At 38.9% G+C, this 17,240-nt stretch overlaps 1 protein-coding gene across 1 annotated transcript in view; it reads left to right on the plus strand.

Annotated features, from left to right (window-relative positions):
* The first annotated feature begins 466 nt into the window (after nucleotides 1–466).
* The window catches only part of lama5 (laminin, alpha 5), a 149,969-nt gene continuing 133,195 nt past the window's right edge, over nucleotides 467–17,240 (plus strand). Inside the window, 2 exon segments of the mRNA XM_055166165.1 lie at nucleotides 467–919; nucleotides 13,078–13,230. Of these exon segments, the coding sequence (XP_055022140.1) occupies nucleotides 632–919; nucleotides 13,078–13,230 (441 nt within the window). The 5' untranslated portion in view covers nucleotides 467–631.

The raw sequence follows: 17,240 nt of genomic DNA on the forward strand, positions 1-17,240 counted from the left end.
AATCATGAATGGGCCGAGTGTTTAACAATTTTCCTTAATTACGCACTCGTTTCACAATTTTATTATTACCACCCTACTCAGGTTGACTCTTTCACAATCTAAAACTATTATTTCTTTGATTTTGGTAAGATAAGTCTCAATTGATTCAGTCTAAATTACAATAAGAGCCAAGAACGTAGCCATCTTGCTTAGTCAAATAACCTCTCCACGTGGCTTTAGCTTTCCCGTGTAATTCTCAACTTTTTGCGCATAAAATTAAATCTTTCACTACTTTTTAATCATCTTACCAAGTGCATACCCGTGCACTCTGGTCGGTTTCTCTTTAGGGGGAGCGCTGGTAGAGCTTGTGCCCTCCTCCTGCCTCTCTCGCTCGGCTGCACAGGCCGGGGGGAGGTCCATCCCGCGGGCCACAGAAGGTGCAGCGACTCGGAGCCAACACTCTGCGCGCAACAGCCTGGTCGCACTTTCTTCCTACGGGACTCCACTTTTCCCCCGCTCCCTTTTAGTCACTTTAGCATACAATCCAACTGTCTAGCTTATCAAATGCTACTGTTTTAGAAGTTTGCTTGACTTTTCAGCTTGTTTTCTCTTGCGGTTCTTCTTGACGGGGGGAGGCAGACAGGTGGACAGGATGCAGCCGCCGGTCGGGACTGCAGTGCGGGCGGCCAGGATAGGGTCACTCTGCCCGCTCCTGGTGCTGGCAGTGGCGGCATGTTTGACCACGGGATATGCCCAGGAGCTGCCCACGAACGGAGTGAACGGGTACAGTTTGCACCCGCCGTATTTTAACCTGGCAGAGGGCACAAAAATCACGGCGACGGCGACGTGCGGAGAGGACGAAAGCGGCAGAGCGGTGCATGACCTGTACTGTAAGCTAGTGGGAGGCCCCGTGTCCGGAGACCCAAGCCAAACCATCCAGGTGAGGTTTAGCACGTTTTGTTCCGACTGTGTTGAACTTACTCTGTTTTTATAAAGATATGTTGAGATTTACGCACCTTTTTACGCACCTGTGCCATTAACCAAACATTGCAATGGGTCGTTTTTGCGTTTAAGTGATTTCATTATGCACCAAATTAGCATTGAGTGGAGGCATTGAAGGTGCACTGCGTAACTTTTTGTTTTGGGTCCATCACCTGCTTGTTTCTATGTATATGTGACTGCTCTGCCTGAAATGTCCCACAGAATGACATTAAATAGCTCTACTTTACATTTATTCAATTACAGGTGGTTTTATGCTCAAAAATACCCAGAAAAACTGCATTTTAACTGTGAGTGGGGTTGCCTCTCCACAGATCTGACCTGTAACTTGGCCTGGTTTGGTTTACATGAAAATAAAAAGGTTTAACTAATACTATACTGTGACACAGTCCAGACAAAGCAATAACAAAGCATTTGATGGACCCTCCACCAGAAAAGTTACACAGTGCATCTTTAAATCGCAATCTAAAGCAGGGGTGGGTATAAAATAAAGAATGAAGTTAAGTTTAAGTTAAGTTAAGTATGAATAAATGGGTATATAGACAAAAATCTCAGCAAATACCTAAATTTTTACAAGTCTGCTAAATCTAAGGATACAAATGACTCACTATATACAAACAAACCAACATTCTCCAATTTGATGCCTCACCAAATAAGTCTAAACCAAGTAAGGTGTTTTTTTTTCTCCTTTTAATTTGACTTCCTTGTCCTTGTGTAACTACAGAGCAGCTTAGGGCAGTTGTAGACCAGTGATTAGCTTTAGATTACTTTATTGCAGCAAATTAGCACAAAGGTGTAACTACCAGGATCAGACTAGGACTGGGAAATGAACTGGGAAAGAATACAACTCCTACTCCTACTTCTGCTTCTGTTGTTTTAATGCCTGCCAATTTTAAACATGTTTTGACAGGGGAATGATGATGAAAGGCTTATTATAGCAAACTGTATGCTGATCTGGAAATAATGAACAAAAGTTGAATCAGGAGTATAAAAAAGCCAAACATAGAGCTGATTTTTCCACCAAATAGTCATGTAATTTGGCATCAGAGGTGGGTAGAGTAGCCAAAAATTGTACTCAAGTAAGAGTAGCGTTACTTCAGAATACTTAAAAATATTACTCTAGTCTAGAAGAAGAAAGTAGTGGTCCAAGAAATTACCCAAGTAACAGTAAAAAGTATTTTGGAATGGACTACTCAAGTAAGAGTAACTTAAAGAGTAGCTGTCGGGGCATAACATCTGATTTAAAATGATTATTTAATGTAATTTGAAGGACTAAACATTAAATATAGAACAAAATCGAACACAAAAATAAGGAGCGTCGCAAGAAAAACAAATAATAATCATAATCAAATCATTTAAAAGTGTCAACCTAAAGCTTTTGTCACTTGTAGGCTCACAGCAGGAAGAGTAACCACAACTTTTACTTGAGTATGAGTACTGTTACTTCAGTAAAAATATTCCTCAAGTACAGGTATGCTGCTAGAAAAGTACAGTTTCTTTTATCTAGTTGCTACTCCAAACTCAACTTTCTACTTTCCAAGATATTCATTCTACAATGGACTACTTTCCCTTTCCCTTGATACCACTGAAGTATATTTATGACCACTTTACGGTAGGTCCCTCTTCTTTGGCCCTCAGAGTGGACAGTGGAGGAGAGTGGAGGTCAGATCTGTGTACTTTTTGCCAAGTCATTTTTCCGTGCGGTGCTTCCTTTGTAGAACTTGGCAGCACATGACTCAGCCTCCTTATAAGAGAACAGACAGGCAACCAGTCTTCACTCCGCACAAACTCATATTCTATAAGCTCAGCAAATCTTTCAGTGTGGACTTTTCTATCCCCGAGCAGTTTTACGATATATTACTACTGTGTAACATCGTCATAGTAACAAGTATCAATACGTTATGTTTGCCTTCTGGTGATTCTTGTTCCAGGTTGGTAAAGTAAGAGTAAAGTAAAGTAAAAATCTTAAGTGTCTGTACTGTACTTTTTACTTTTACTTCACTACATTTGAAAGCAGATATCTGTACTTTCCACTCCACTACATTTTAGATCTGAACTGAAAAGTAAAAAGTAAAAACCCCAATTTGAACATGTGACCTACACCTATTACTGTAAATCTGCTTTTAACTTTATCTGCCATGTGGTATTAAAGGCTTTTAACAATTTTATTCTTTTTGAGTGTCTCAGCTTTTTCAACTTTGTATTCGCGACTACTCCCTACACTGACGAGCACCAAAAGAACAATTTTGCACAATCTGTACACATCCAAGTAACACTCCTGCCCCCTAAAGTTTTGCAGTACTTTTCTTTATACACAAAAACGCCTAGAAAATTAAGAAATCAATTGAATCACTTAAAATCTACTAAATTCTTTTTCAAAATCAATACGTTTCACCCTTTAATTGTTCTAAAACTCTCTTCAAAACATATGAAAGAGTTATAAAGAGTTTAAATATATTACATTTGTACATTTATTAAGTAGATTTTTTCATGTGATATTTTTACTTTTACTTGAGTAACTTTTTACCTTTTTAACCTTTTTATCTGTGCTTTTGCTTTTAAAGATGCATTTTGCAATTTTTCTGGTGGAGGGTTTGCCACATGCTTGTCTGTTTATTTAGATTATTATCTATTATTCTATCGTTTATTATTTATTTATTAGATGTGACCTGTGGCATTGCTGTGTCACCTGGTTGTCTTATTGGAGATAAGGACTAGAACAGGACAAGACCAGGACTAGACCACGACTAGAACAGGTCTAGACCAGGACTAGAACAGGACTAGAACAGGATTAACCCATAGTAGAACATGACAAGACCAGGACTAGACCAGGACTGAAACAGGACTAGATCAGTACTAGAACAGGACAAGACCAGGATTAGACCAGGACTAGACCAGGACAAGACCAGGACTAGACCAGGACTAGACCAGGACTAGACCAGGACTAGACCAGGACTAGACCAGGACTAAACCAGGACTAGACAAGGACTAGAACAGGACAAGACCAGGACAAGACCAGGACTAGACCAGTACTAGAACAGGACAAGAACAGGACAAGACCAGGATCAAACCAGGACTAGACCAGGACTAGAACAGGATCAGACCAGGACTAGACCAGGACTAGACAAGGATTAGACCAGAACAAGACCAGGACAAGACCAGGACTAGACCAGTACTAGAACAGGACAAGACCAGGACAAGACCAGGATCAAACCAGGACTAGACCAGGACTAGAACAGGACAAGAACAGGACAAGAACAGGACAAGACCAGGATCAGACCAGGACTAGACCAGGACTAGACCAGGACTAGACCAGGACTAGACAAGGATTAGACCAGGACAAGACCAGGACAAGACCAGGACTAGACCAGGACTAGAACAGGACAAGACCAGGACAAGACCAGGATCAAACCAGGACTAGACCAGGACTAGAAGAGGATCAGACCAGGACTAGACCAGGACTAGACAAGTATTTGAACAGGACAAGACCAGGACAAGACCAGGACTAGACCAGTACTAGAACAGGACTAGAACAGGACAAGACCAGGATCAGACCAGGACTAGACCAGGACTAGAACAGGATCAGACCAGGACTAGACCAGGATTAGACCAGGACTAGACCAAAACTAGACTAGGACTAGACTGGGAGTAGGACAATTGTGATTGCACCTTTAGTTTTGTTCTGGTTTAGCCTCGGTAGTACTTGCAAAATGAAATATATATTAGCAGATAGAATTAATATATATATATTTTTTCGTTTATTTTAAGCAAGAAGGTATAAAAAGTTTAAGAGTGCATTTATTTATTTATAGCACACTACTACTCATTCATAAATTCATTGTTGTGCTGAAAATTCCTATGGGTGCTCAGAAGGATCAGTTGCATACCTAAGTTGCCTGTGTCCCGGGGCTGAATAACTCTCCTATGCCACCTCAAAGTAATTAAAATGACTGCTCTCTCCCTTCTATAAAACCTACATTATAACAGCGCAGTAAGAAATAATGTATTAAAATTATAATATTTTAAGAAATTACATAGATTTTATTTGCAATATTATTTTTTACTAGTTTAAAGGTTATGTTATAATGTTGTATATGTATATTTTTGATGAAGAAACAACATTATAATATATATCAGTAAAAAGCAAAATATGGAACCTTTATATTTTATTTGCATTTTTATCTTTTAGTAGTTTAACAGTTGGGCCATGGTAAGCTTTGCTGCACGTACAGTCAGTTCAACGTTAGCGATTTTTGTCAGCTTTCTGTGCGGATCAACCTAGTCTGGAGCAGGACACGGGTCAGTCACTGGGAGGAATGTGGAGAGAGAGAGAGCAGGTGGAGAGAGAGAGAAAAAGAGAGATAGAGAAAGAATGAACAGAGGGAGAGAGGGAGCGAGAGAGGGAAAGAGGGCAGTGAGGTGAGGTTATCTCCCTGAGGACTTCTCTAATGGTTAACCCATAAAGCTGTTATAATCCCGGCTGGAGTTTGAGACTGGATACCTGCGGCTTAATCATCGCTTAAAGACCGGTTGAATTTTAACAACAAACTCATCAGAAAGTCATCGGCAACAAAAGTATTTTCATAGACAATAAAAGCCGTAGTAGTGCAGATAAACAGTAATTAAGAGTTTATATGATGGGCAGGATAGGAAGTGTTAAAGCAGAATCAATAACAGAGCTTGTGTGGAAAAATATTGAAATATTGGCATATCGTATCGGTTAATGTGATGATACAGGATCGATATCGTGAGCTGCTGTATCGATATATCGCCAAGAGTAGTTTTTGGTGTATTTTACTAAATTATTTTGTTACAGCGCTACAGATTTGTTGCTCGTTTAGTGAAATTCAACTCATTTATGCGACACATTTGATATTTTCACAGTTTTGATGAGTAAAATGTTTGTGTTTCATATTAACTTTGCACAAGAAGTGGTTTAACGAAGACTTTTAGTATCACAGCCACGAGCATTGGTATTTATTTTTTACTGAACCAGAATCGATTTGAAATATATCATATCAAATCAAAAGTGCACTGTATCGAGATATGTGTCATATCTTGGCCTATGTATCGAGGTTAGGGATGTAACGATAATCGAAATATCATGATATCGTATCGTCAGAGTTCTCACAATAATATCGTGGGCCATCACAATATATCAAATTACAAATCTCTTTGCTTATATTAAGAGTTATGGTGCAGCAATAACAAAAAAAGACAGAGGGAACTACATAGACCATGATCCTTTGCTCCATTTCAGTGCAGACTACAAGAAGAAATACCAGTTCTAAGCACTTTTAAGTCTTAATTTTTTGGATTAAGTCTTGTCAAGGCATTTTAAGAGGAAAAAGTAGCAAATTAACAATTTTGTAAGCCTCTACAAAATATCACAATAAATATCATACCGTGAGATGTATATGGTGAAAATATCATACCGAGAGATTTGGATATTGTTACCGTGGACTAGAATAGAACTAGACTGGAATATCGTACTGTGAGGTTCATACCGTGACGATATCGTATTGTGCAACTTGGATATTGTTACACCCCTAATCAAGGTTTCTATCGTATCGGCAACTCCTTAATGATACCCAGCCCCAGTGTTATAGGTGTTTCCCCTCACTATTTACACATGCGAAGCTGTATTTGGAGTGATTTGTGCATATTTGAGCAATCTTTAATCACTATTTTTATTACGCCATATTGATGATCACTCCCCGTTTTCACCGCCACCGGCAAACACCCACTACTCTTTACTTCTCCAATAAAATTTTTGTAATCACATAGAAATCGTCAGTGTCGCGTAGTCATTTTGGTATAGAACACACCAGTTTTTGAACACAGAAATTGCAGATGAATATTCCAATTCTTGTACATATATAGCAAACACAAGCACAATAGATCTTCTTTAAATGTAGGATCTAGTTTAGTCTCCACAGATCTGACGTGTAACTTGGCCTTGAGGCGTCACCTGCTTGTCTCTGTGGAGATAGATTTAATGCCATACTCTGCAACATTACAGGCAAAGCGATAACAACCTGAAACAAGTTGAGAAAAGCTACATATTGCACCAAGCAGCACTTTATTGTAATTGTAAAAGTTAGTTCTGTGCATTTGACCCATCCTTCAATGTCCATTGGGTTAACCTGTCAGGAAGAGTGGTCAAGTTAGGCACTCTTTCTAGATTTGAGACATAATTATATATATTTTGTCTAGCTACTATGCAAGGTTTAATCAGATAAATTGCAGGAGAACATGGAAACTCCACAAACAAAATTATGCAGGAATCAAACCTGGGACCTCCTCGATGTGAAACTATCTCCAATAATCTCCTAACGCTCCCATCTTTCCTCCTGTCTTCTTCAAAATTCCAGAGCACCTCCCAGGCTTCCCTTTTGGATTACTGCCTGCTCTCTCCCTTTGAGTCCCTGTTCTGCGTTCAGCCCTGGTCGAGTGGATGTTCTAGCATGTCATTAGCTCAGGAAATCTCCCCAAAAACCCTCGAAATCTGCTCATTACTGGAGCGAGAGTGCTTTATGTGTGCACGGTGAGAGGCTGGGAGCTTGTCTTTCAGGTTTGGGCCCACTTGTATGCTCGTTCTCAACAGGCTGTGGGGGTTAAGTCTGTTTTGATTTGACTGCGTGAAGCCAGCCTGTTGTGATTAATTAAACAGTAGGAGAGGGCGAGGAATGTGGACTTATATGGGCTGCAGTTTGTAAGCTACAATCTGGCTTTTATAAAACCTTTGTGGACCAAGAATGAAGCATAAGACTGTCAACTAGAGACAAACCTGCAAGATCTAACAAAAGCACACGATTTTTTTCAATCCAGTAACATCTGTTTTGCCCCAGAACAGATATATTGTGCTGTTTGTATTTAATTATAAATAGCTTTTATCTTACACAAACCAGGAGGTGTGCTGCTAGCATGCTAGTTGTTGTTAACATTACCCTGATTGCAAAACTCTGCTCTGGCCTCTGAAAGTTGTGAAACATCAAACAGGCTTATAAATTAATCATTTGTGTTTTATTTCACTCATGATTGAGTAAACCTGGTTTATTAGTCTGTCTATATCTCCAAAGCTCACCTTGTGATGTCATGCAGTGACATACCATTTACATTTAGTTTATCCAATAAATCCAGGACTGAAATCATCCAAATCATTCTCGTGAAGGTGAATGGATTTTAAAAACACAGTGGAGCACTTGTGTTTTCTGTTTGAAAAGAACTGGGTCTAAACATGTGGTTTATGTGGTTGTGTTTAAACTTAACTAGTTCTGTTTTTCCTGTTTTTAAGACTGTATAAATCAGGTACAATGCTGAGCTTTGTCTTCTGTCAGCTCTCCACATATAAAAGTTCACGTAGAAAATGTGCTCAGTAATAGTGGAAAGCAGGTGAGACAGGTAGAGTTTGAGTTAGGTGAAAGTGTCAGGGCTGAAGACACTTTAGCTGTAGCCCGAGGACATGGATTCTACAGAGACAGATTTCCTTTCAAAGTGCAGGCAAAGATACTCACAACTGAGTTTCCTCAGATTCCACTGCAGATCTGACTTCAGGAATAAGGACAGCTCTGAGTTCATATAGTCAGTATATTTTATTATCACACTTTGTCAGATGTTAGAATTGTTACTTGTGATTAGCCATTTTTATCCCATTTTTATGATTTTGTTACATATTAGTGTCGTCACAATAATAAAATTTCAAACTTTGCCATGTGGTCTTATATCTGTGTAATTCCTCAGTGGTCCAGGTGGGTTCCATAGTTGTCCATGCGCGTATACTAGTCTATGTGCTCTTATATTTGTTCTCTTACAGCTCAAGATCATTCTAAGGTTATTCAGGAAAGGTTAGTTTCTGTCCCGTGAATAAGACTTTTTTTAATATCGATACCTGCTCAAATTAGTATTTAATTTTAATACTAGTTTTACGATCGATTAGTATGATTTTTGACTGATTTTTGATACTTTTGACAACCATATTAGTCTACATATTGTGGCAAACTGCAAAAAAGAGTAAAAACAATAGCTTTATAGTTGAGAGTCTGGTAAAAGTGTGTGGACTTTAAAAACATCTCAAAAAGAAACCAAGCTGGGTGATATGGCAAAAATGAAATATGTTGCTTTTTATCATATTGATTGATGACCATTTGTAATTTGATTCATCTTTTTCCAGTTAAAAATACTTTTATATGGCTTTCAATCTTAATTTCTTTAATATAAACAAACCATTTAACACTAAAAATAGTTACATTTATTCTGAACTCTGCTCCAAACCGCAAGCCTTTATTGGCAGAACTACAGACCTCTCAGTTAAACCGCCCTACGCTGATCATTGATGATTTATGAATGAAAAGAGAAAGAAAGGCGTATCAGTTTAAACGCATCTCCTAATAGTCAGGTCTTAAATATGTTTAGGGGCAGAGAGTTAGCTGGCGGATAGCACTGACCTCTGACCCCTCAGTGATAACAGGTCATCACCCCGGCTTGTGTTCAGGCCTGGACATGTTTAGTTTACTTTGACACTTCGAGCACAGATCAGAGAGCAGATCGACACGTGGATTACCCATAAGCCACCGGGACAAATGGGGAAAGAGGAGATAAATTAGGCCCCATTTAGTCAAGCCAAACAATTAAGGCTCTGTAATTTGACTCCGGGTAACAGGACAGTTCAGACTTGAATCTGCCACCACTTGTACTACTGCTGTTTGGGCCTGAGGTACACGTGGGTGATATATTGTTCATAGGATCAAGTGGGGTTTTGAAGGTAATAAAAAGCATAAGCCCAATATTTGACTCAAGTACATAACCTAGAACCAGCCAGACTGTTTAATTGTGCTCTACACATCAAACTAGACCGACTAAGCTGAAAGTGAGAACAAGCTGAGGAATCCAACTTTTGTTAAATCCAGTTAAGAGAAAAGCACAAACTTCTTTTCTGTTCTCAAATGCACAAAGACAAACAAAATAGCCCGTATTTCTGCTAAAATAGTCCATGTGTCGGTCAAAAACACACCCGGGGTTGTGCTTTGTTTCATTCACTCGTGACGATTGAGTAAACCTGATTTATTAGTTTGCATCTCCAAAGCTCAAAATGCTCTACTCCACCTTGTGTTGTCATGTAGTGGTAGTTTTAGTCTATATTTCTGGTGGATTTGTGAACCCTTAAATACAGTCTTGCTGGCCAGGTAATCAGATCTGTCCTTTTAAACTCAATATTGATCTTATAATTCCTATTTTTAGTCGCGTACAGGTATGGAAACTACTACACAATAAAGTAGTATCAACTTGAACTACACGTGTTATTTTTCGTTCCATTACAATTAAAAATTCCATCAACAGACTACTACTAGCTACTACAAGCCTACCTCACACTCTGCGATTACCCCGTGACGACAGACTCGCTGCTCCTGTTCATTATTAGACTATTGTGTCTCTCACTAACACTGCGCTTTGTGCCTGTCACGTTAAATGGTGACAGTAGACAGTGCTCCAGTGACCTGCACTGGATCATATTTCTGTCTAAAAATGAGAAACTCGAGTCGAGCCTTAGCTTCGGGGACAAACTGTTGTGGGAGAAATCTGTTTTTAAGTAGCCGCTTATTACAGCTCAGAGTAGGTTTAGGTTAAGCAGATTTGAATGACGTTAATAATGAGTTATGATTTGTAGTATTGTTATAATAGTCGTAAAAATTGTATGAGAAAGGGCAGTAGTTGCAAGATGGTAGCTGAGTTTAAGTTTGTAGACAGAAATTAGGACTAAACATGGACTAAACTCGGGACTAAATCTAGACCAGGACTAGAACAAGACCCAACCAAGTCTATCAGAACCAAACTGGGGTCAAACCAGGGCAGCACTCTCACCTCACCACTAGGAGTGTCAAAAAATCGATACCCAGATACTCATACTAAAAGCAATCGAAACTAGATAATCATTTAAAAGGGATGTATTGCGCTTTTAAAAAAAATCTGTAATGTAATGTTGTTTCCTCATCAAAAAACATACCAGGAGTTCTGTTTTGTTTCATTCACACGTTTAACAAACAAATAGGGGGTTTAACAATATCCAAGTCTCACAATACAATATCGTCACAGGATATTTATTGCGAAATTCTGTGGAGGCAGCAAAACTGTTAATATGCTACTTTTTCCCTCTTAAAATGCCTTGACAAGACTTAATCCAAAAACTTAAAAGTGCTTAGAACTTATTTCTTCATGTAGTCTACACTGAAATGGAGCAAAGGATCATGGTCTATGTCATTCCCTCTGGCTTTTTTTTTAGCTATTGCTGCACCATAATTCTTAATTTAAGCAAAGAGACTTGTAATTCGATATATTTTGATGGTCCATGATATTATTGTGAGGATTTTGACGATACAATATCACGATATTTCGGTTATTGTTACATCCCTGCAAACAAACCCTGCATATTTAGGCCACTCAAACAGGAAACACTCTGTTCCACCTTGTGATGTCAGCGGTAATATGGGAAGGACTCCAGTGTGTTTTTTAAACTCCTTACACCTTCACTAGAATCATTAGAAATATTTCAGCCCTGGAAATGCCAATCTCCACTGAACAAAAGGTAAAAGGAGCTGTTAACTTGAAAACTACCACTACATGACATGAACAGAGCATTTTGAGCCAACAATGTAATAATCCTGAATTACTCAAACATGTGTGAATGAATCAAAACACAACTCCAGGTATGTTTTTGATGAGATATTTCTAACATTCTAACACGGTTTAAAGCTCACAAGAGTCAATTTTGTGTAATTTATAACCTTTAAGCAGGCATCAATCCTGACAGAAATACACAACTAGGACAAAGTCTGTAACAAAACTATTCAAAACAAGACAATTCTTCATGTTTCCTGCCTACACTACTTATTTTGCATCCTTAAACAAAACACCATTGCACACATGAATCACTGCAGACAGACTCTACAGTATATTATCCATAATTATAAGATTATATGGTTGTGTGATTTTGAAATGTCCTATCAGTCAGACTGGCTTGTATAAACATGGTTCACAGACATGTATGACGTCCCAGTCCTGTCCATTATTAAGCACACGTGTTGGTGCAGGTGGACGAATGTATAACGTGTGAAATGTCTGGTTATTTTGAGTGCTTAGACCTCACAAGTTAAAAATCATACAGTTAGATGTAATTTTACTCAAAATATTGTATGAAACTTGTTTGTGAGGTTGTCTTCTGAGAAGACCAGTGTAAAATCTTCTATGTGTGAAACTTTAACCATGAAAAGCTCCTCCGTGTTTGTCTTATAGGGTCATGAAGACAAGAGCCACATTGCTTATTTTGTTATTTCAAACTTCATCTTAACACTAAATACCAAATTAAAAGTAAATAAGGTGCATTATGTAACTTTTCTACTGTAGGATCCCCTGCCCCCATGGAGCTGTTATTATTATTTGGCTGGAATCTTTCACAGTATGGCAAAAAATTTAACAAAACTATTTATCTTATTATATCAGATGTGATTTATTGCTCCAAAACATGCATTCTTAGGCCCCGTCCACACTAGTACGTATTCGAATCGTTTTTGTTGCGGATGCAGTGTTCGAGCCGGTTTTTGAGTGCTCAGTTTATGCAAATTAGCCATGCAGTTTTAAGTTTCGTTTGTGTAAAATGTAAACAAATATGCTCAAAGTTCTGTGGATAAGGAAGGATTGTGGACACAGAAACGACTTGTGTGGACGCAGATCGTTTCCAATACGGTGATACGGAGATACGTGGATTTGTTTCAGTGTAAACGGGGTCTTAGTGTGAGTAGGGTCACCTCTCCACAGATCTTGACTGTTTCTTGGACTGGTTGTAACACCTACTTGTCTCCATGGAGAATATAGATTACTTTAAGCCATACTTTCTACCAGAAAAGTTTCACAGTGTAACTTTTTTATGTGATTTGTGTTTTACCAATTACAACTATTCAAATTGCAATTGAGATAAATGTTTCTGTCTTAGATATTCAAGATATTATTTAAAGTTATGTAAAAAATAATATCCTAATGTATTCACAAAATCATTTAGTAAATCTTCTTTAACTTATCTCCTCTTGTCTACCTCCTCTTCTCCAGGGTCAGTACTGTGACATCTGCAGCCCGGGGGACACTGACCGCGCCCACCCCATCACCAACGCCATCGACGGGACGGAGCGATGGTGGCAGAGCCCTCCCCTCTCCAGAAACACCGAGTTCAACGAAGTCAACGTCACCCTGGACCTCGGACAGGTACCAGTCCACACAAAGCCCAAAATATGCAGCAGACGCGTGGGTGGATTTTGGAACAGAAATGTTACTGTTCGGGGCATGTTTTGAAGATTAAAAAGTGCTTAAAAACTGTTAATATTTTGTAGTCCGATCAGGTTCTTTAGCTCTTCTGTATTGGTTATATTTTAGCATCATATTCAACATTTTGTGATTGCTGTTGTGCTGTTGAGCAAAACACTTTATTTACTTCATCTTGCCATCTTATCTTGTCTGCGTTAGTCTAATTGTATTATTGGCTACGTTCACACTGCAGGGCTTAATGCTTAATTCAGATTTTTTTGTGAAATTGGATTCTTCTGCAAGGTCGTTCACATTTCCAATTAAATGCGCCTTGTGTGTGATCTGCAGTGTGAACTTTAAACACCCCAAAAGTGTCCCGCACACACACTGGAGCACATGATGACATCACACACAGCGAACACGCTCAGTGTTTACGGAAGTCGCCTAAACATGGACACTAGGATCGAGCGCCTGGAGATTTTAAAGTTGCTGTCGTACCGGAGACAGAACGTGTACAGCTTATTTGTTTTTAGGAGGATATTGAGAAGGAGAAGGCCGAGGTTTTTGGCCGTGGCGTTTTGTGGGGCAGCGGCAGCAACATCCGTAGAAAGGAACGTGTGGGTGCAGAGTCGCCGCCAAGAGTGGTGGGATTGATATGTGCTTCGCTGCTTCACTGACACAGAGTTTAGACACAATTTTATGAGAAGAACATTTGTGTACATTTGTGAACACCTACTTGTACCACTCGTCAGATGAATGTGACCTGACCGTTCAGACTGAAGTCGCATGTCAAAAGATCGGATATGTATCAGTTTTAGGAGCACATATCCAAGTGGCCTGGGTCGCATTTGAAAAAATCTAATCTGTGTCGTTTGTCATTAAAAGATCAGATAAAGGTCGTACAGGGGCGAAAAAATCGGATTTGGGTCACTTGAGGCTGCAGTCTGAACGTAGCAATTGATGATGGTTCAAGAATCTGTAGTTGCAAACTGACTTCAGAGTGATAAAAAATGAGCACCGTTGCCATAGCAATTAACAATTCAAAACAAAAATATTTAATCTGTTGAATGGTGAATCCTCACAATGGTGTCTAATCATGAGTTTCAACCTGTTATATGCAACATTTTGAGGAATATTCTTGTTTTACTTTGTTAATCGCTATTGCAATGGTCCTATTGTATAAATTGTTGTCACCTTCTAAACAAATTTCAGTTATTAACAAATCACTGTTTTTCTTATTGGTTGATATATTTAATTAAAATACACTTCTTTTTGAATACATCAGTAGCAGACAAACGTTAATGAACAGACTGTACAGCTTCAGTACACACTTGCCCGCAGCTGAACTTCTTTGTCTCTGTATGTAGCTCTTGTGCAGCTCTTGAATACATGTGTTTAGTGGTCCTCCTCTGGTCGAGTGGCTTTTTGTCCAGACCCTTGTGCCCCATTAAAGAGTATTTCTGTCCACCCTCCCTCTCTCTCTCTTTCTCTCTCTCTGTTAGTCCCTCTCTCTTCTCTCTCTCTGTCTTCATCCCTCCATCTTGGCTGCTTTTGTGAATGAAGGAGCCAGTAAAGCTTTTATGGGCTTGTTTACCTTGTGGCACCAATGAAACGATGAATGAACCGTCTTTACACAACAATATGGGAAAACTGTAGACTAGACAAATACACCTGCACAAGTTATTTCTGTTTTTGTTCTGAAGTTGTAAGGAGGTTATCTTAGAAAGTCTTCAGTTTTAACTAAAAGCTAATACCTTTTAGTTTAATCCTAAATTCCTAATTTTCTTTAACCTTATTTTTATTTTACAGCTGGTTAGCTTTTTCTTTTAGCCCTGGTTTAGCCTTGGTTTATCTTGATTTAGTCATTGCATAGCCTTGGCCATTAGTCATTGCTTTATTGCCAAATCTGATCGATGATATTGAAGTTAATGGTGCTCTATATAACTTTTCTTGTTTAGGGGGGGGTTTGCTACCTGCTTATCTCCGTAAAGATGTTATTGCTTTGCTTGGAATTATAATTATAATAGTTATAATATTACACTAAACATATTTATCCTACATTTATTAATTTATAGGTGTTTTTATTGCTAGAAAATACATTAAAAAACAAATATTTATACTGTAAGCAGGCTCACCTCTCCACAGATCTGAACTGTAATTTGGCCTAGTGGCGTCACCTGCTTGTCTTCAGAGAGATAGATAAGTTTAATGCAAAATGTGACAGGTAAATGATAGGGATGTAACAATAACCATAATTTTGTGATATCGTGTCATCAAAAGTCTCACAATAATATTGTGGACTGTCACAATATATCGATATATCACAAGTTCCTTTGCTTAACTGCATGGTTTTATAGTAGCAACAGCTTATGAACTTCAAAAACTACATATCTCATGATTCATTTCAGTGCAGACAACATGAAGAAATATGTTTTTTACTTGAATTCTTGGAGTTATGATGGAAATAATTTACACCAAAATCTTGTCAAGGTATTTTAAAAGCAAAAAAGTGTCCCATCTACAATTATATCAGCCTCTTCAAAATATCGCAATAAATATCGTACCGTGAGATGCATACCGTGATAATATTGTACTGTGAGATTTGGATATCGTTACATCCCTAGTAAATAACAATGGCATCTTTCTGGAGGCAAGCAGGTCGCGCACACTCCACCAGAAAAGTTTCGTAGTACATCGTTAACTATTATGAATGATGACAAGTGAGAGAGAAAATGATCCCCTGTGGCCTTGTTCAGCATTTTTGAACCTTTTCCATATTTGAACCTGCATATTGTAGCCCTGCAGGGTCAATTTCACTTTCAACTCACGCCATACACTTCTCAGATTTTTTAGATTACACTTACTAATACCCCCGCTGGTGCATTCTAAGCCGTCTCTATCTATTGAACCTCTTCTTCCTCCCTATCACCCAGCGCCTCTTGTGTTCCGGGGGGAGGGGAGTCAGCGGCAGTGCTCTTACTTTTGTACTAAAGAATGTAGGTGGGCTCGGGGCACCTCCACCTGACTACCGCGCTCCCAGTCCCAGATAGGAATGCCAGTTAACCTGTCCCAGCCCGCTCACAGGCTTGTTAAATTACACCCTTGCCCCCCTCTGCCCCCTCCCCCTTGCCCATTTTTTTCCCTCTCTGCAAATATGCCTATTTTTGGGGACATCCTTGGCTATTTTTCCCCTCAGTGCTGTTCTATATTCAGTGGAGTTTTTATGAGAGGGCTGTTATCTGTCACCTCCTGGGCTCAAGTCCAAAGTCAATGGGCAGTTATAGTTGTAAAGTAAACCCAGTGTGTTTTTATGGATCAAATCAGTTTCAGATAATGAAACTTCAGGTGTAGTGTGGTTTATATGTGATCGCCATGGTAACCCCAACAAGCAATGCATTGGATCTTATGAATTTGCATATTAACATTAAAATTACACATTGCAAGAATAAAGAATACATCAAAATTTGCATTATAATGGTATTTCTGCTAGTTTTTGGAAGATTTTCTGTCTGTTCTATCATCTTGTATCTTTTTCAGTAAAAAGTAAGACATTTTTATTGTACTTGGTTGTTATAGTCATTAGAAAGTTTTGCCCACTAACCTGAAAATTGGTGCTTCAATTCCCACTATGGCCAGTGTATTGCACCCGCTTTGAATCTGCTATTGCATCCATTGACTCTCAAACTATTCACACCAAGTTTGGAGAAAATTTGGCTTTCCATGTTCTCACCAGATCTAAAACAGGTCTATAACAGGACTAGTCCGGGTCTAATATCGGACTAAACCAGGTCTATATCATCTCCACTGTAGTTCTAAACAAGAAACTATCCAAAGGAGGACAAAAAGTGGATAAATGAACTCTAATAGGCAAACCCACAAACTGAAGAGCTCTCCAAGTACCACCTGAAGAAGCTCACGTACCACAGTTTGAGAAACACTAGCGTTGGCTACTTCTACATTTTCGTCTCTGA

The sequence above is a fragment of the Boleophthalmus pectinirostris genome, unplaced genomic scaffold, assembly GCF_026225935.1.
Source record: "Boleophthalmus pectinirostris isolate CB_2022bp ecotype Guang Dong unplaced genomic scaffold, ASM2622593v1 HiC_scaffold_8, whole genome shotgun sequence".
Taxonomy (NCBI): domain Eukaryota; kingdom Metazoa; phylum Chordata; class Actinopteri; order Gobiiformes; family Gobiidae; genus Boleophthalmus; species Boleophthalmus pectinirostris.